The 19306-nt window shown below is 43.3% G+C and overlaps 1 protein-coding gene across 1 annotated transcript in view; it reads left to right on the top strand.

The window, feature by feature from the left end:
• ST8SIA1 (ST8 alpha-N-acetyl-neuraminide alpha-2,8-sialyltransferase 1) overlaps window positions 1-19306 on the top strand; it is a 102236-nt gene that overhangs the window by 48474 nt on the left and 34456 nt on the right. The window contains exon 4 of the mRNA XM_064734138.1: window positions 3626-3718. Coding sequence (XP_064590208.1) covers window positions 3626-3718 — 93 coding nt within the window. The remainder of the gene's footprint in view (window positions 1-3625; window positions 3719-19306) is intronic.

The following is a 19306-nucleotide window of genomic DNA, read 5'->3' as shown; positions in this document are numbered from 1 at the left end:
CCTGTGCTGCTCAGTGAAGTTGTGAGGGCCTGTGCAGGGTCTCAGGGAGGTGCTGAGGAGCTGCTTGGCTCATCATTTATGCCCTGGTGGCCAGGCTGCTTCATCCTGCTCTGTCCTCTGAAGCTGAATGCCATCTGTGCGACCCGTGGAGCTCAGAGTGAGCGGGGGCTGGTTTAGGGGCAGGGCTTGAGCTGCTGCAAGCCAAAATCTTCCTCTGTTTTTCTTCCCTCAAGACTGAACTGTGACTGTCTGAGGAAAGGCCAAACTTCTTCTCTTGAGGATTTTGTGATTCTTCACATTTCCTTTCCCTCCAGCCTTCCTCAATTTACAAGAACCTGTCAGGAGGGATGCTGAACCAGCTACTGCTTTTGTGATTGAATTTGGCACTTTGTAGGCCTGTGATCCTTAAGGAAGAAAGACAGAAATTAGTTCCTCCCTGATAAACATGAACAAGAGAAACGTTGTGGGGGAGAAAGTGGAGGAATGCTCCAAAAGAGATGAGAACTGGAGTTTCTTTGGCTTTCTGACGGATGCATAACGAACACCCACTAGAACAAGTCTCCTCATTACATCCTGATGGCTTATTATAAAACTATACAAATTTGCTCTAAACCATTCCTGTAATTTCTGGTTTGCAAAGACCAAAAATGCCTTCATTATTAAATGCCTGTTAATGCAGAGAAACAGAACACATTAAAGGCAAACATATGTTTGGAGCACTTAGGGAAGAGAAGATGGAAAGCACAGGGGGAGAGCAGCACTCTGATTGCCATTACTGCAGGACTCCTGAGGTGTTCCATAGACTAAATACCAGAGGCTGCAGTGTATATGCAGATTCTTGCATTCTGTATTTTATAGACATTAAAATGCTGTAGGAGCAACCAGTTACAAAAACAACAGAAGTTTAAAAAAAAAGCCAACAAAACAGCAGCTATTTTACCTTGATCATAAAACCCTCTTTCTCTGCAGGGAGGGTAAAGCAACCATTATATGTGCAGAGCTTGTTTTGATTTAGAAATAAGTGATAGGGAGAATCCTGCTAGAATCCCATTTGCTGTCTGCAGGCTCTGTGGTATTAGTGATATGAAATAATTTTAATGGAAAATTTAGTTGATCTTTTCTAAATCTCATTTCTATAATCTGAGAACTGAGACAGAGCACAATAGTGACTTCCATAACACTTCTCATTTAAAAAAAAAAAAAGTGCAATGTCTTCAAAGAGTTTCTGCAGTGTGAAATGTCCTGCCAGGTTTTGCCCTTGTTTAATTCCTTTCATATGAATTCTTATTTCACTTATGTGTATTTCCATAAGCTTTGTCCAGAGAGAGAAGATGGCTGCAGTCATGTGTTGTAGTTGCTAAGGGTATTTAATGAGTTCCTCATCTGGTTGCTGAGCATCTCCTACCAGCACAGTTGTTCCAACACAGAGATGAGAGGAGCAGCAGTTCTCAGCGCCTGAGGCACAGCAAGCTGCCTGTGCAATGACAAAGGTGCATATGGTCCCCATGTGTAGGCATTGTGGTTGGAATGGGCTCTTCTTCTGATTTTCAAGTTTGTAATTCTTATTTCTAAGAAAAAAACAGTTTTTCCCACTCCCTACCTCCTAATGCTTATTTTAAGAGAAAGGTGTTGGTTAGTAGTCCCAAGCCATGTCTTTAACTCTATTTTCGTGTACTTACTTCTCAGTACAGGATCTAACAGTAAGAGAAATAAAAATAAAATTTCTTAGGATGAGTTTTGTGCTTCAGTGTGCTCCTCACCTGCAGAACACTCAGCACTCTGCCGACCAATCCAAGAAAATAACTGGGAAGATCAGGTAACAGATTTCCTGCAGTTTCCTGTGGATACTCAGCCCATTGCTCAATGTTTCCTGCACTCTCAGGTGGGAATCAGACTTACAGATGATGTGTTGAAATCATGCATCTGTGACTGGCTTATGCAAGAACTGTCATTATCTAGATGCAGAGGTGACAAAAACTAGGGTGAGGTCTTAGTCCTACATAGTGCTTTTAAATCAACTTGAACCAAAAATGGCTTTTTAAAAGTGTGCCCTGTGAGCTTGTGTCTATTCAATGCAGGAAGCATTCAGTTGTGATCTGCCAGAAATATCATGCCACCTCTCTGCCCTAGGGCAGATCAGCTCTAAATCTTCCTTCACAAATATTTGTCTGACTTTTATTTTACTTTTTCTTAAGGCTTTATAATTTCTGTTTGAGAATTAAAATTTCCCTAAGCTTCTGGCCCTTTCCTTTCCCATCAATGACTGCAGTTTCTGAAAACTCTTATTTTGATTTTTTTTTCTGTCTTCTTTTGAATTTCTCTAGCTTCTCCTTATTTGTGGTACAGTGACCTAGAAGCTGTTTCCTGACTGAAATCTCAATACGTTGTGCACATCTTAACGAGTACAGTCATGAAAATGAGAAAATATTCCTGGAAATTCTGTATTTCTTGATGGATGTGATTTAATTCATTATGTTTCATGTAGTTAGGACATTGTTGTCCTTTTCCTTGGCATTGCTTAATGATGAGAATTTAAGGGTTTGAGAGCTGGTATTTATATGCAGATAGAGGCTGCTATAACACCACTGTGGTTTTGGTTGGGTTGTTTTGTTGCTGGTTGGCTGGTTTTGGGTTGGTTGGTTGGATTTTTTTCAAGTTAACAAAAACTGCAGAGAGAAAACCCCAACAACATTCTAAAAGCCCTTCTCTGAAAAAAAACCCCAAATTCTGCTTGTCTTTGAGAATCATGATTTCATTTTTGCCTTTTAAGCATTCCAAATACTCTTCATGTCTTTGTTTTAAAGAAGAATTCTGAAATTAATAGTGTTTGGAAACCAGTTTTTAGTGCAATTTCTATGTATTGAGTAGATTTCTCCTGATAATTTTTGAGGCAGTGCACAGGCTTGGATACTGTTTGAATGTATCTTCATCTTTGTCTCCTGCACCTTCCTCCTTCTCCGAGGTCTTTACAAAGGAGATTTTAGGGCTGCTCACTGTGTGGATGTTTCCCTCTACTTCTGGTTTATTGAGTCTTGATTCTCTGCTTGCCAAAGGAAAATTGCTCAATTGCTTTGGCTTTATTCCATCCTCACCCTGCCCACCAGAACAGGATTGTGAGCAGAACTGAGATACACGTGTCTAAAAAGCCATCTGATTTTTTTCTTCTGTGTTTTCTCAGTGAGTTCTATAGGGTGATGGTACCCCAGAGTGCAATATTAAAAATGCCAGTTTTAGATAATGCCTTTAGATAATGCCTGCAGTACCACAGAGTGGTAATATCAATCTGAGGTGTGATACTGGTAAACAAGACAAAACAGGGTGAAAACCAGAACTTGTAAAGAGTTTGGATTTTTAAGAAAAGTTCTTTTGTAGGTAGTAACAGCCTCTTCCACAGCCTGTCAGAAATGTCAAGTGCATGCCTTTGGTTTTCCTTAGCAGCTACACAGATCTCATCTCTGCAAAAGGTTTTATTTCTGTGTTTCCCCACAGTCTGGTACAAAAACGCTTGTAGGTGTGGTACAGTAGGGAGCACTTGTAGCCTGGTGCAGTAATCCATGGTTTTCACATTTTCTGAAGCCTGTCAGTCCTGAGCGTCATCTAAACTCTTGGCTGTGTTTGTGTGCAGGTGCAACCTTCCGCCTCTGTCCAGTGAATACAGCAAGGACGTTGGATCCAAAACCCAGCTGGTGACTGCAAACCCCAGTATCATTCAAAAAAGGTACAGAGCAGGTTTTTCCTTTTCTGGCTGCGGGTAGGCAGAAAGAAAAATGCTTCATCAGTGTTATAGAAACTGGTGCATCAGAGTTGTGTTCCTAACAATCTGATGCTGGAAGGGGGTCTGGACAAGGTGCAGCAGGCAATGGCTTGGTGTTGGGTGAAATAATTAAAGGTGACCCTCGGATGCTTTCAGTGTAAGCAGGGAGCTGAGGGAGGGGGGTGTTGGCGGGTGCCCCACACTGCTCTGCTGGCCAGGCCAGCTCCTGCTGCATCCCACAGTCCAGGAGATGCTGATTTGGGCTGCTCTGTGTTTCAGCACACACAACCTCCGAGTCTCACTGCCTTGGCATTATTTGTATGATACTGACTTATAAAAGGGGTTAGGATGGAACTGCTTGGCAGTGTGTGATCATACAAGCTTTGCTTTCTTAGCACACTGGGACAAATTTGCGTTGTTTATTGAATTGGTTGAAATTTTCCAAATGTCACTTGCTGATGAGAGTGGGGAAAAAAATGTCAGTGCTATCTCTCTGATTTTGTCTTCCTGAATTTTAATTGCCATGTTCTTTGTTTATCCTCTGGAATGAGGTAGGTTGTTCTCAGGCAGAACAAGATCTGGTAGTAACCTGCCATGTTCACTGAAAAACTCAGGAGAGAAAATATGAGCCAAGGGGATGAGCAGGAAATGATTAAGCACAAAGAAATGTATAATGTGAGTACTGGCAGGTGAAGGACTGTGAAAGGAAGCAAAGCAGGGAAATTAAATGCATGGGAGAAAGCCAGGTGTTTTAGAAAGAAAGGCACTGGCTTGGAAATGGATGTTTGATGGTATTTGAATGTAATATTTTTCCTCTCTTTCGGGCATTGAAGGGTTCTGCAGTTGAGTGTGTGGAAGAGATGACAGTGTTTGACAGAGTAGAACAGAGAGGACAAGCAAGAGGGAGATGGAGGAATAATAAATAACAATGAGCTTCAAGAGCTGATTGCAGGCAGAGTGCTTGAGCAGGGGAAGGCACAGAAATGTTTGTGGGATGAGATGAAAGCACAGCAAGCAGAGCTGGCAGGGGATGGCACCAGGTGCCAGGCAGAACCAGGGAGTTTCCCAGGGCAGTGATCTGAAAATGCTGTGCTATGTGGATGGCTAAGGGATTTAAGAAGTGGAATGGCATGGCCAGAACATCTCATCAAGTAAAGATCAGTTTGGCCATGGCATTTGGGGTGAAATGAAGAGGAGCAGTGTGAAACACAGCCTTTCAGAGGGTTTTACAGTTTGCAAGGCAGGATTATTTATTTAACTCAGGCTTGTTTGTGTGACACCCTCCCCTCTGTCAAGGTCTGGAGTAGGAAGCTGACTGTAGTCACTGTTTTTGAACAGGAAAGGGAAAGAGTGTTAGTGATGCTTGGAGGAGACTGTGGGGCCACACTGGAGAGACCATGGAGTGTTCCAGCAAGAGGGGAGGATGCAATGAGGAGAGGGTTGAAGAAGCAGATGGAGAAAGTGAGATGCTGCTTTGCGAGGGGTGGGTAGCTCAAGGAGGAGTGGAGGGGGTGGGAAATGGGAAACAAGATAATGATGAATGTCAGCTTTCAAAGTGAGTGGGCAGTTACTGTGATGCAAGATGAGAGAGTATTGTGGAATGTATGTGCTTGTGTATTGATTAGGGGAGATACACAACCAGTAACTGAGAATAACACAGGGAACAAATTCATAGCACTGAAAATTGGCAGAAGCCTCCTTTGAGGCTTTGCTTCCTCTGCCTGGTCAGGAAGAAACGTTTTAATTTTTTAAAAATAATTGACTCATGTTTCCTGTGTGCTGCCCAAAGTAATTATTTTATCTCCTGTGTGTTAGTTAGAGTGAGGAAATAAAGGTTGTATCTTGAAAGTTAAAATGGAAAAAAAAAGACTACAACTCTGTCATCACTCCGGTGGAAAAAAAGCTTTTTTAGGAATTAAGGTTACTTATACTTTTGATGAAATTCAAAAACATTCATATTTGTGACTGATGTATCTGTTTCTAAGCTGAGTGTTATCTAGCATCACATAATGGGATTATTCATTGCCATTCTTCCCCTCTCCCCTTGTCCGTACTTGAAGTGTGTTGATATTGATGAGGCTTGACATCTCAGTTATCTCTCAAGTGTCTTATGGCAGGTTTAGTGAATTGGTCCTGCAACACCATTCATGGTTTCTAAAAGATTTACCCTTACCAGATAATTTATGGTGGTGCATGTTGAGTAGGGCAAAGTTTTCATACCAGGGATGTGGAAGCAATTTTCTGTGTGGTTCCAAAACCAGAATTAGTGCCTTTAAAAAATTGTTGGCAGCAGTTATTGCAGAGATAGGGAAATGGTGCTATCAATTTAGCACCTTAGGATGGAAGAGTCACAATTTTAATTTAGGAGTACCTTGACTTTAAAAATAACTTCTAAACATTGCTTTTTGCAAAACTTAAAGATCAAGTTCCTTGTCTGTTTTCAGCAGGAACTGAGAGGCTGCAGGGGGTGTAGGCACAGAGTTTGGGGTGATTGGGGTGAGGCTGTGCCCCATCATCCCCAGCTGGCCCCAGCTGTGCCCGCAGGTGAGCAGCATTGAAGGGGACGAGCCATGGAGGGCACAGGGGGCACACAGGGGAGCTGCAGCAGCAGCAGCAGGGCACAAGAGCCTGGGCTGAGGGACAGGACAGAGCTGGTGCCTGAAGCCTCCCTGGGTGCTGGTTGTGGCTCCACCGTCCTTCTGGAAGGTAGTACAGTTTTCACTTGAGATATTTTGCTCAGTTCTCATTTGGGTTTGAATGTCCTACTCATTTGGGTTTTGGCAATGTCCTACCCTAACTTCAATTAGTGTCATACAGGAGAACTGACAACAGATGCACTGTGGTAGAAATTTTCCAGTGTAAGAGGATGTGTGTTGACTGTCCCAGTTTCTTTTTTTGTCTAAGACTTTTTGCAGATGTCTCTCTTCAGTTAATACTGGAACTCACAGTCCTTCACTCCTGTGTGAAACTGCTTTTCCCACTTTGCATTCACAGCATAACTTTTCTGTCAAAGCCTGTGTTAGGGTTGCAGTTGGGATGGAAATGTTGCATAAAGGTGCTCCTGGGGCCAAGGTGACCTCTGCCACCCTCTAGCCCTGAGTGTTGCTGTGGGACTGCAGTCCCACATCTTTGATGTTTCCAGTTCATTCCCCTACCATCCCACTCAGCTTGGCTTCAGAGGATGATTTGGTATTTGTCCTGGGTTTTATTTTCTTTCCAAGTCCAGCGGCTCTAAGTCGCTCCTAGGAAAGAGTAGCAGTACCTGTGATGTGCCTGCAGCCCTTCTTAAGACTCTGGGGAAAATGAGCAAGGTTGTGCCACTTACAGGGGTTGTTTCCATATTCTGAACCCTTGTCTACAGCTGTGGAGAGGGACGAGTCAGTGAACATAAAATGCTTAAGAGGCAGTGCTCATTTTTGACCAATGGCATAAGAACTGTAACTAGGAAACACAAAGAGTTTCTGGATGTGGATTATTATCTGTTTCTAAAGTCACTGGATCTGCTTAGGGGGCTGTTTAGGAGAAGCCAATTTTATTAATTTCTTATCTTCAACAACTCTTGCAAATGTCATACAATAATAATTTGTCTGCACTCCTAATTAAATCTGCATCAGGATGCTGTTTACAGCAGTGTTCCTTTCTAGTGCCATGTCTGCTTATCTGCCTAACCCATGCACACTTATATCATCAGTAACATGGATATAATACTCCAAATAGATGTTCCCCAGCATTCAGGGAGATTTAGACCAGCTGGGGATTTTGGGGAGTATTTTATCCATGAGCTGTGTGTCCATGGCCCGTGTGGAAGTTTGAACTTCCAGCACTGAATGGGAATGTTTTCCTTTCAGTAAATTAATTCACCTTTTTGATCCCTGTGATATTTGACAAGTTTTGCTGCATCCAGTGTCTTGCACTAAACCATGATGAAGGAATGAGACTAAAGACTAACAAATGCAATGATTCTGCCTCTCAGCTTGGAAATGCCAGTTAAATATCACTGCTGTTTATTAGGTTCCCATGGATTTTGAGTGGGCTTAAATTTGCTTTCCAGTGTCCCCTACATTTTAGAGGCAGCTAATAATCTTTCCTGGATTCAGTCCTGAAGACATCTCTGGATCCAACTGGCTTAGACTATTGGGAATAAAAAAAACTGGAATTGAAGCAATAATTTACTTTGATAAAAGCTTCCTTCATCTTTGATCAAACAAATGTACAGTATTATGCCCGTTGCTTAAACTCATGAAAATGTTTCATGAGAATTCCTCTTCACTGTGTGTCCATGTAAAAATGACATTTTCTATTCCTATGTAGCGACATTATATTTTGGTAATTGCAAAAGATCAGAAAAAGAAAGGTAGAAACCACCCATAAAATATGTTCCTGTTGGAAAACCCTTTGTGCTTATCTTGTCCTTTCTCTGCGAGTCAAGCCATGGGAAGATCTTCCCCTGCAAAGTCAATTAGTCACCAGATATTAAACACTTCATATAGAGCTCCTTTTTTCATTCCTGGTGTTTAAATATATCTCAAATTATTTCATTGATGAGAAGTCCAAAATCATCTGCAAGTGTCTCTGAACATCTGTGCCAACAGCAAGGGGGTAACATTTCTGGAAGTACTTCTTAGGAGTCAGGACTGGGATAATTCTCCTGTATGTGGAGGTTGCTTGAAGCCCCATTTGGTGGTAATCAGTTTTTTCCCTCCTCTAATACAGCATTTCCTTAAAAACCTTTACATTTATAAATTTTGTCTTATTTTCTCTTTGTGTGGAACATCTATTTCTGTCCTTGTTTGAACAGAAAAGGAAGCAAAGCTCTGGGGATGCAGGGGACTGGCCCAGTGCTACCACCAGGCCAAAGGCAGAGCCAGGAAAGAAAAATGCCAGAATTTCTGGTTTGCTTTTGAGTTTCTTAGCTGATGAGCAGAAATACCTGGAGTTGCAAATAAGTCCTGCTGTGACTGGAAGAGTTTGTTGCTGTTACAGCCATGCTTTGACCCCATTTAAATCAGGGGCCTTTATTCTCCTAACCATTAGATAATAGCAATGAGCAGGAAGGAGATCCAGGAGCCCTCAGCCTAAGGAAAGGGCTGGTGGCTCTAGAGGTGTCTCAAAATGCACCTTTGGCTCCAAAGAGAAGGGTCAGGTGCTGCTGCAGTGGGGTGATGGTTTGGGTTAGGCAAAGTTACCTAATCTGGGGGAGGAAAGATGGAGGAGAACAGGAGAGTTTTCTGGGATACGCTTAGGGATGGTGCCTCATAGCAAAAGCAAGTGCCAGGTGTTAGGGAGAACCTCCCAGAGAACCTACAGATGTCTCCATCTTACTGTAATTTAAAGGGCAAATTGATGTGGAGATGAAATGGGAAATTATAAATGAGATCTCATGAAATCATGGTTTGATGCTTTTTCTTGAAAATTAATGTTTTATTAGTAGTTGTCATAGAGATAGATGGTACTAGGATTAAAAGAATCCATTTGGATTTGTGATTGAAGTAGCCTCAAATTTCAATTCTACTGTGTATTTATTGTAGGATTGGAGAGGAATGGGAGGCATTGCGTTACACATGCATTTGGAAGTTTCCTGTCTGGAAATTTGATGATAATCGTCGTTATCTCCACTGTGAATGACATTTTAATTGCAAAATCTTTGCCTTACCAAAATCACCAGTGCTTGCTCATCTGTGGGGATATTCATTAACACATTGTCTCACACATTTTTATTTTCTTGGCAAGCTGTGGCAGGAAGACTGTTCCTTTTCATTGCTCCCCCCTCTCCCAGCTCCTGGTGTCTTCTTCAGACCACTGTATGCAAGAGTCTGCCAGCACTCCCAAACAGACAGCCAGCTGTCTGATTTTCCATTATTAGGGCTGTGAAATGGGAATGCTATATATGTCCCTGAGCAAATCATGCTTTTGATTAACGTGAGGGCTTTTTCATCCTTATATTCCTGCAGTAGGACTTGACATGAGAGCTTCTAAACCCTGCTACCAATATGTGCAATGGTTAATCAAGTGCCTTATATTTAAGTATGTGACTAGTATCTTCAAAGCCATTGGAATACTGTAGCGTCTTGTGTGGGAAACCCAGGATTGTTCAGAGTAACTTCTCCAAAGATTTTTAAGTGCCTAATCCATGTTTAGGTAACCAGTCTTTCTTTACAGTCTTTAATGTTAACCTAGATTTTTTTAGCATTATTGCATCTCTTGGGTATTTTCAGATACTGATAGGAAAGCAAATGTGTATATATATCTATTTTCTTTTAAATGGAGATACAAGGCATCCTGCAATCTGAATGAGTACAGATAATGAGAACACAGAAGATGGCTACTTCTCTGTAATCTGCCAGGTTGTGGCATTCCCACTTTTTCTTTTGTTCCTGTCTCTAAATAATTCCCATAGTTTGCAGCATCTGCAGCCATGTGATCCCATAAACTTCCAAAAAAAATGCAAATTCAGGAGATGGGCACAGGAGTGTAAAATCCTTATGGATAGCAGGCCAAAAGCTTTAGGGTAAAGCATAATGTCAGAGGGATTAATTGGGGTCTGTTTTCTCATTAAACAGCTGGGATGGCTGAGAATGAGACCAGCACCTGAGAAGGCAGAATTAATTTTAAGCAGCCCTTGGAATAGACGCTCAAGGAAAGGATGAATGGAGAGAGAAACCCCCATGTGGAATCCTTTAGGGGAACAGACTCTGCAGTGTAAATCACTGCAGTGCTGCACAAACTGCAGGCATTTTTAGGTAAACTAGGAGGTAGATGGATCTTGAGAAATGTTTTTTTCAGGCGTTTATAAATAAATAGCCAGAGCAATAGCAGAACCACTAAGGAAGAATTTCTAGGACTTTTTTCCACATGTTCTTAGGAGATGGCAAAAAAAGGGCAAAGTAGTGCCTTAGGAGAGGCTTAGATTAGATACTAGCAAAGTTTTTTTTTTCACTGAAAGGGTTTTAAAACATTGGAACAGATAGCCATGGGGAGTCACCAGCCCTGAAAGTGTCAAAAATGTGTGGATATGGCACTTGAGGACATGGTTTAATGGTGAAAATGGTGGTGGTTGATGGCTGGATTTGATTATCTGAGAGGTCTTTCCAAACCTTAAGGATTCTATGATTCTGTCAGGGGGTGGGGGAAATGAAGGGCAGAATAAATCAGTTGCTCTGACTTAGTTTAGTCCTCTGAAAGAGAATGGAAATGGCTAAACAAGGAAGAAATGTCTCCATGCTCTGAAGGCCCTTCCCAGGAGGTCACAAAGAAGTTGTCAAAAGTTGAGAATGGCACCATCATTGAGGGAGAGGGATTGTCAGGGATTAAAACCTATTTTCAAAGCCAATGTGTGCAGGATATGAGAGCCAGATTTCCAAGTCTGTCTCAGAAAGCTGTGAGTTGCTGATCCTGATTGATTTATGTTCCATCAGTCCTTGTAAACAGCTTAGTTGTGACCATTCTAGAATGTGCTTTTGCACTTAGAGGCAGGCAAGTGGGAGAGGGAAGTGCTGAGCAGCTCTGCCCACAGGCTCATTACTGCTCATTGAGAGGTCTCTGAGGAAATGTTCTCATTTTATTGTCTGGATGGCTGTTTCACTTGCATGCAGGCTGGCAATGAGCAATTAGGTAGCTGTGTAAATGCAGAATGGGTGGAGTATTTATGGGAGCCAACATTTCTAAATGGCACAACACGGAGAAAAAGACAAGTTTTGGAGGTCTTTTACCCAAAATCTTTGTTTTTCTCTTCCAAGTTAGTTGAATTTCTGAAGGTGGTCTCCGAGCAGCCAAGACAGTGAGTTGTGATTGCAGGCTGTTGCTCTCATGGTTTCCCTGGGGCTCAGGAGGGATTTTGGAGGCTGTTGGGATTATTTGTAAACAAGGAAGACTCTTATTTCAATTTCTGGTTCTGTTTTCTGACTGAGAAAAACCACGAAGACTTTTCATGAATTCCATCACAGGACATTTCAAGGGATGGTGTGTTGATTTGAGCTTTACCCTCCTGTCAGTTTTGTCACCACTGTGGGATTGAAAGTTTTCAGTGGATTTGCTTGCATTAATTAAAGCCTTGAATATCTGAGGAATCATCATAAAATAAGCTCAGGTTTTCATGAGTTTAAATTTGAAAAATTACAGTACAAAGCTAGATCAGAGTGTGTAGACAGCTTGTAATGTTGAAGTGTGTTATTAACTGCTAATAAGAGATGGAGCTGTAAAGTGGGACTAGAAACTATCTCCAGTAGAGTAATTTTAACACTCTTCCCTGGGTGAGTGTGGAGATAGAGTTGTAAGATTTGGCATTGCTGATTCTGGCAGCTGTCTCTGCATTTGGATCACTTGAGCACTTCTCACTGAGGAAGGATGGGCGCTAAAACCAGACCATTACGGTTCTGACTCTTTAAGTCAAATTGCACACTAAAATTAAGGGTCTATTTCACATCAGTTTTGAAATAATACACAAGAGACTTCTCAAGTGTCTTAAAATAAGAAATTTTAGCTACTTTAGGAGACTTTTGTATAGGAAATCTTACTATTGTTTTTAACTCTGTTTGTGCCAGCCCCTATAACTGGCTTGCCTAAGGGGGTATGAATACCTTGTACTTAGAAGGAAAAATAAATTCATTTTTCAGACTAGAATGTTCCACTGTGACTGTCCTACCTTTTTTTGCTTTTTCTACAAGGATAGCAACAGTGGCAAAATGCCAGCCTGGTCTAGTGGAAGGATCCCTGCCCATTGCAGTGGGGCTGGAAACAGATAACCCTCAGGGTCCCTTCCAACCCAAACCATTCCATGATTCTCTAAAAACGTGTGTTATTACACTTCTAATTAATTTATTCTCTTCTGTTGTGGGAGGGTGTTGATTCTTGTGAGGTAATTATTACTTCTGCTACTATTGGCAGGCCTTCCTTACAAACAAGAGAGTGTTTCTGCCTGGGTTTATGCCCAGAGCAGCGTTTCTAATTAGCAGCAGTGCAGAATTTGTACTCAGCATACTCTGAGCTGAGTTTTTCAGTGCCCTGCCCATTCCATGCAGCAGCTTGGCACTGAGCAACACTGATATGAGGCACAGGGTAGAACAGAGAGCTGAGCCTGTCACTGTTTCTATGGCAAAGGTTCATTCTGTGGTTGAAAAGATCGTGGCTCATTAAAACTTCAGTCAGGATTTCCTTCCTCATTCTGATCTCTCATCAGCTTCAGTCCCTGCTCTCCTGTACTATCAGTAATGAAGTACTGTAAATCAGTAATGCAGGCTTACACCAGATGGTTGTATTTACTATCCAGCCAAGAGGGACTCATCTAATGCCACCTTTTCCAACCCCATTCCAGGCAGAGACTGGCTAAACACTGTAGGCAGACTTTTAAATCCCCACATCTAAGCACATAATTTGTAAAATTCAACTTACTCTCTGGAGACTTGATTGCTGAGATGACTTACCCAAGTCTTGGCAGTGCTGCAGATACACAATGAAAGCAGCTGCCACCTTGGCAGGTTTGGGTTGAAGTCTTTGTGTAAAGCTAAGTTTGAGAGGCATTCACAAAATCATGGAATGGCATAATTGTGGGGGACCCCTGGAGATGAGCCTCTGCTCAAGCAAGGCCACCCCGTCCTGGCAGCCCCTGGATTGCTGCAGCAGTTCTTAGAAAAACCTTGAAATCTGGTCTGTAGACATACTCATAGCACTTCTCCATTCACTCCCAAAGACAACAGGAAAGACTTTCCAAAAGAATAAAAGACAAAATGGAGTAATCGGATAAAATGATGAAACGTGACTCAGTTATCTTTTTATAAAGGTCAGCTCAGTAACTGAGAGATGTACTTACACTCTATGAGGTAAAAGGCTGTGATTCTTAGATCCATTAGGCTAATTAAACCTGCTCTTGATATGGTAGAGAGTTGCTTTTCAGATATTTCTGACCAATCTGTCCTACCTTCCATTGTGGTTATGCCAGACCAGGGTTTGGGCAAGAAGGCAACCCAAGAAGTAGCCAGATTTGTGTCCTGGTTGTGGGCTTGCTGAGCAGTAGCAATGGGAAACAAACAGTAAGAGTTAAGCTTCATTTTCTAAGAAAGCAACTGACTTACAAAAGAAAATTTTAAAAAGCCCTGCAGCCAAACACAGCATTCTTTTATAGCAGTTGCAGTGATCAATTTTGTGAGACCTGGGCTTTGTAACACAAGACACAAACTCACTCAGATATCAGAGGCTGCCAGTTAAATACAGTGCAGACAGACCTGGCATCAGTGCTCCTTTATTTGTGCAAGTTAGAGAGGATGAATAGCCAGGGAAAAGCCTTGTAAATCTGAGTCCAGGGTGGAGTTCCTGTGCTGATCAGAATGTGAACAGGCTGCAGGTACAGATCTGAGTGCTCTCGTGGGTGTGAAGCACAGCAGCGCTCATTGGGCTCTGAGGGCTCGTTCCAGCAGAGGGGCAGCTGATCCTCTGCTCAGGCCCTTCCCAGCAGCCCTGCAAGGGCCAGCTGAGCTCTGTGTGCTCTGGGGTGCCCAGCTGCAGCTTGAGCAGATGGCTCTCCAGGAGTCCCAGCTGTGTTCTGTTCCCAGGTCATCCCTGTGGGATGCAGGCATGGACCAGCGGGTGCTTGGAGGTGGAACAGCTCTGAATCCAGGTGTTGCTGTTGGCACAGAGGGGCTGGGGTGGAGTGGACAGCTCTGAATCCAGGTGCTCCTGTTGGCATAAAGGGGCTGGTACTGCTGAGCAAACCAGAGGCACCTCAGAAATGCAGCTCCTTCCCAGCTGTCCACTCCTGTCCTGTCCCAGGCAGCCCCCAGGGAATGACCACTGAATCTCCCCTTCTGCGTCAGGCAGGAAGGAATCTGCAGAAAAGCTGTGGAGCTTTGGGGATGAAGGCATGTGTGACAGCAAGGGGCAAGCTCTGAGTTGGCCTTTGGGAAGGGCTTCTGGTGCTGGTTCTGTAGTGGAGAGCGGGCAGCAAAAGGTTTGTTTGTGGGGTGCGATTTAAAAGATCCGATCTCCCACTTTAGAAGGTGCGTTCTTTGTAAGCTGTAAGTCAAGCTGCTGTTTGCAGGCTGGTGCAGAGATGCATTTGGGAAGGTGGATGAAATACTCCTGTCACTCCTTTTCAGACAGGATAACAGAAACACGAGGGAGCTGTCACAGTCCAGCAGTGAGCCAGAGAAGCCCAGAGCAGTGTATGCCTGGATTTTTGCCCAGTCTTTGATCAGCGGTGTTGGCTGAGTTACCTCACGTGAAGGAGACTTCATGTTCTTGGCTACTCACACAGTTTCTTTCACGAGTGTTGAATCCGCATAAAGAGATTAATGAGACCTGCCAGAAAATCTGTTTCTGTCCACAGAGTTGCTAATTGCTGTTCACACACTGTCAGGGTATTGCAGTGTCTGGCTCTCATCTCTGATGCTTCTTCCTGGGGTGCAGGAGTGCACATCAAGTGACAAACTTACTGTCCGAGGCATTTTCCCCTGGCATGGGGTGGCAGGACCCTGAGCACGCTGCCTTCCTAGGAGCCAGTGATGCCATCAGGGATCTGCCTCTCTCTGTTAGTTTCCTGCAGTCACTGAGGAGCCACAGCACAGAAGCACCTCCACCGTCCTCCTTTTATGTTTGTCACTGTTCCTGATGTTGCTGGGTTAGCTACGTTCCACAGTGCTGTTTGCCCTTCCTCTCATTCTGCCCTTTGCAACCTCGCATGAAAATAGGTTTCTGTGATGTGAGGCCTTAAATAACCACCATTAGCAACAGCCCTGGGATACCAAGGAAAAAAAGCAAGTAAATTAATAGTGATGGTGATTAATTATTTAAAAGTATTTACTTGGAATAAAGTGGGTGTGAGATATCAATGGGGTTTTTTTCCCTGTGTATGCTTAGCTGTTGCAAAGGAAGATTTTGTCCTGTGGAGTGAACTGCCTTTTAAGGGACTGATTCCTTTTTCACACAAAGGGAATTCATGTTTGACACGTTCCAAATTGTGTTTTGCTGTCTTCAGGTGGCTCTACGGAAGTTCTGCTGGCAATGTTTAGATAACAGAGGTATGAGAGCTGGAGCCTTGAACCAGAATTTGCCATATAAATTTTATTTATCTTGCAGTATTCATAAAGGCTTCTCATTCCCTGAAGGACAATCAGCCTCAGGAAGGAGGACAGGATGGAGGGACAGCTTTCAGAAGGGTGGCTCACTGACAAAGCCAGGTGCATGTTGTCACTGGTTTTCTGTGCATGTCCTTCCACTTGGTGAGCAAAGCTGGTTCCAACCTAGATTTTTCCCTCCCTTTGTACACTTGCTCACAAGAAATTACAAGATTTCATTTTGAAATATTTGCTGTAAATTTGCCATGAATTTTAGGGTAAATTAAGGAGATGGGGGAAAGAGTGGCTGAATAAAGGTATAACTGAATAAGTGGCTGAATTAAAGTGTTTATAAAGGTAGGAGTTCACAAACTATCTCCCATCTTGCAGCAGCTGTGGACTTTGAATGAGAACAGCTTGAATATGGAGTGTTCAGTGCTCAGAACAAACTGCTTTCAAATTGCACAACATGGGTCATTGGAACAATTAAATAATTCCAATGACTTTTTGATGTGCACATGGATCACTCAGGGGGCTTGGATCACTTAGTAGCCCTCCTAATAACTCTGATCTTGTTTATTTGCTCTGCCATATTCGCTTGGCTCTGAGTTGTGAGCTGAAATTATCCTTGCTGCAGAAATTATCCAGGAGTCTCTTCCTGATAAATGATATGATATTGAGCAGCATGCTTTGTGCCATGTAAGCCTTGCCTCAGATGTGTCTGGATTAGCCATGCAGGCACAGCTGGAGCTGCAGATAATGGATAACATGCTCAGCTGCTGCACTATGGCCATATCAGTCTAGGGAGGCCCAGGGAGCTGTGCTGATTCTCACCACGTGAGCAGGAGACACTTGTGCAGTTGCTCTCTGTCTCTCAGTTTGTGCTGCCCCAGCAGAACTCAGTGAAATCCCTTGTGCCATGGGGGCAGAGTGCCCCACAAACTGCAGGCTCTGTTTGCAATGATGAGAGTGGTGTTGGGAGCTGCCTTTGCTGCTCCTCAGAGCTGGGGCGTGTGCAGCACCAGATTTACCTCACTTGGGAGCTGCCCGTACCTTTTACTGCACCCTTCATTTGTGATAGCACTGAACTAAGGCTGGTTAGTTAAATTAGCAGTTCATAAGCCCACTTCATACCAGAGCCCTTAATTAGAGACAGATTCCCCATTTCCTTTCCCATTTAAATTATCTGCACTTGTGTCTGCTTTCCAGCTGTCCACAGTCAAATACAAATTATTACCGAAGTCTATTACATAAACAAGCCTGTACTTCTTAAAAATGCAGGTCAATAATTTCTGAGTATTTTCCAGAAAAATAGGTGTCACGGGGAAAATGTTTATTACAAAAATCCTACACCCCAGCATTATTTGTGTTTTTGGCCAAATGTATTAAAAGGAGTAGTTTGAACTGTCTTGGCCCTCCTCCAAAACTCCAATCCTCTCCAGTCTCTCAAAGGCAGGAGAAGCTGCTTTACCCAGTGAACAGTGTTTGCAGCTGCTGTGTTGCACTTCAGAGAGCATCTCTGCTAACCAGACATGCAGCTTAAGATTGGGAATGGAGGGCCCATAGAAAATGTTGCCTGATTCCCATCAGTTAAGGTCAGCAAGCAGGAAATCTCTGAATCAAACTCTTAGTAGCCTTTTATTCTCATTGCAGTGTTCTATCTCCCAAATCAGTTACTCTGAGTTTGCAATTATGTAATTAAAAGCAGAAATTTGGTTTGTTCTGTAGGAAAACTGAACTTATTAGGAACCAGAAGCTACTGGTTATTACCTGAAATTGTAATTTCTTGTTTTTATGCAATGATCAACTACAGAATTACTAAGACAGCCCTTCTGGCAATGATTAACATTTGTAGAAACACTGGTGTTTCCAAAAGCCTCTCACTTGCTGCATGTTTTCCAATGCCTATGCCTTTAAATTCATGTGATTTCTTTAGAGAGTGTGATGGGATATTTTTATGGTGGATAGCAGGGAAGGCTGCCTCATATTTTGTAGCCTGACATGATGGGACTCCCCATAAAGCAGCAATGTGCTTTTGGCCGCCAGAACACCAACATTCCTTCCCTGAGGAATCAGTAACGTGTGTGGCAGCACAGTGCATTACAATAAAAGGACTCTGTTATCCCATTCCTGGTTTCCTGCTGCTCCATTCCCCTTGCCAGGGGACACTTGGAGCAGTGTGAGTGTGGGGAAAAGCTCCTTTGCCTTTTCTTGCATGTAAATGTCCAGCATGGGTGCAGTCTCACAGCCTCACTGCTAGTGAGAGCAGTTTAACCTGGTCAAAATGTGAGAGAAAATACACATCCTAGCTGAGCACTGAGAACTGAAAGCAGCACCTGGCAATTGTTGCTCAGACAGAGCAAACGTGTGAAGCCCAAGAGCTGGTGGTGAGCTGGACAGACAGACAGACAGACAGCTCATGTGGGGCAGCAGTGCCCACCTCCTCTTTCACCCTGTTCTAGCAGAAGTGAAACAAGAATTTATAGCCTTCCTGTAGGACATTGGGAGATCCTGATCTCCACAGCTGGTCACTCAGTTCTGCTCTGAAATAAGGAAATACTTCCTCCTCTATATTTACTGTTCTAATGATGTAAAATTGAGCTAATGAGTAAAGCTTTACATCTTTAATTGTGAAGTTTAAAAAAATTCCGATTAAAAGATAATCAACTAATTTAGGGGTGATTAATAATTTTCTGAGGAAAAGTATTTTTATACTAGTTGATGAAATCTCTCAGAATGATTATTCTTCAGGCAACCTTTGGATTTCTGGCCCCTTTCCATAGACACAGTAGTGCCTTATGCATTATGTGTGTATTTATTTACCCAGTGCTGTACAGGGATTGAAGTGCCTCATTGCCAGCTGCTTGCTACTGATTTGAGATGGAATTTGTGCAGTTTGGTGCATGTTCCATAGCTCAGTTTATCTCCAAGTGTGGCTTTAGCAAAGTTGCAGAGCTTTGGGTTGAACCAGCCCTTTCAAGTTTCATTTTCCTGGTTTTCCTTGGAGTCTGTAACCCCTAGCATGAGGTGAGGACAAACACTTGGGAGAGCAGGTCATTCCATTTTGAATCATCTCACAATGACTGTGAGTCAGAGCCTCCAGCAATTCTGAACTTCCCTGCAGCTGCTCCTGCTTCACACTGTGAGCTGCAGCCTCTTTTCAAGGGACACCCTTTGGCCTTGTCCTTGTCACACACCAGCCCTGGCAGGGCTGTTCTCCTGGAGCTCTGATGTCTGCAGCATCAGACCCCTGCGTTTTACAAGGAACCACCTCTGAGTGCATTTAGAGGTGAGAATCAGGGGAGATTTGGGGAAAGAGCCCCAGAGTGCAGGGAACTGGGAGTTGTTCAGGGAGGGACAGAAGGACAGGCGGGCTGGGCCCTGCTGTGGCCTCTGGAGGAACATGACAGCCCACAGCTCTGAGTGCTGCAGAGAGGAGAAGGCTCGCAGTCAAGGGGCCCCAGCCTGTTTGCCCCAGCACTGCAAAAGCTCAGATGGTCCTGGGAGA

This window comes from Zonotrichia leucophrys, chromosome 1A, assembly GCF_028769735.1.
Source record: "Zonotrichia leucophrys gambelii isolate GWCS_2022_RI chromosome 1A, RI_Zleu_2.0, whole genome shotgun sequence".
In the NCBI taxonomy this organism is placed as follows: Eukaryota; Metazoa; Chordata; class Aves; order Passeriformes; family Passerellidae; genus Zonotrichia; species Zonotrichia leucophrys.
Note: the sequence above shows the minus strand (reverse complement) of the source record. Positions and strands in the feature narration are given on the sequence as shown.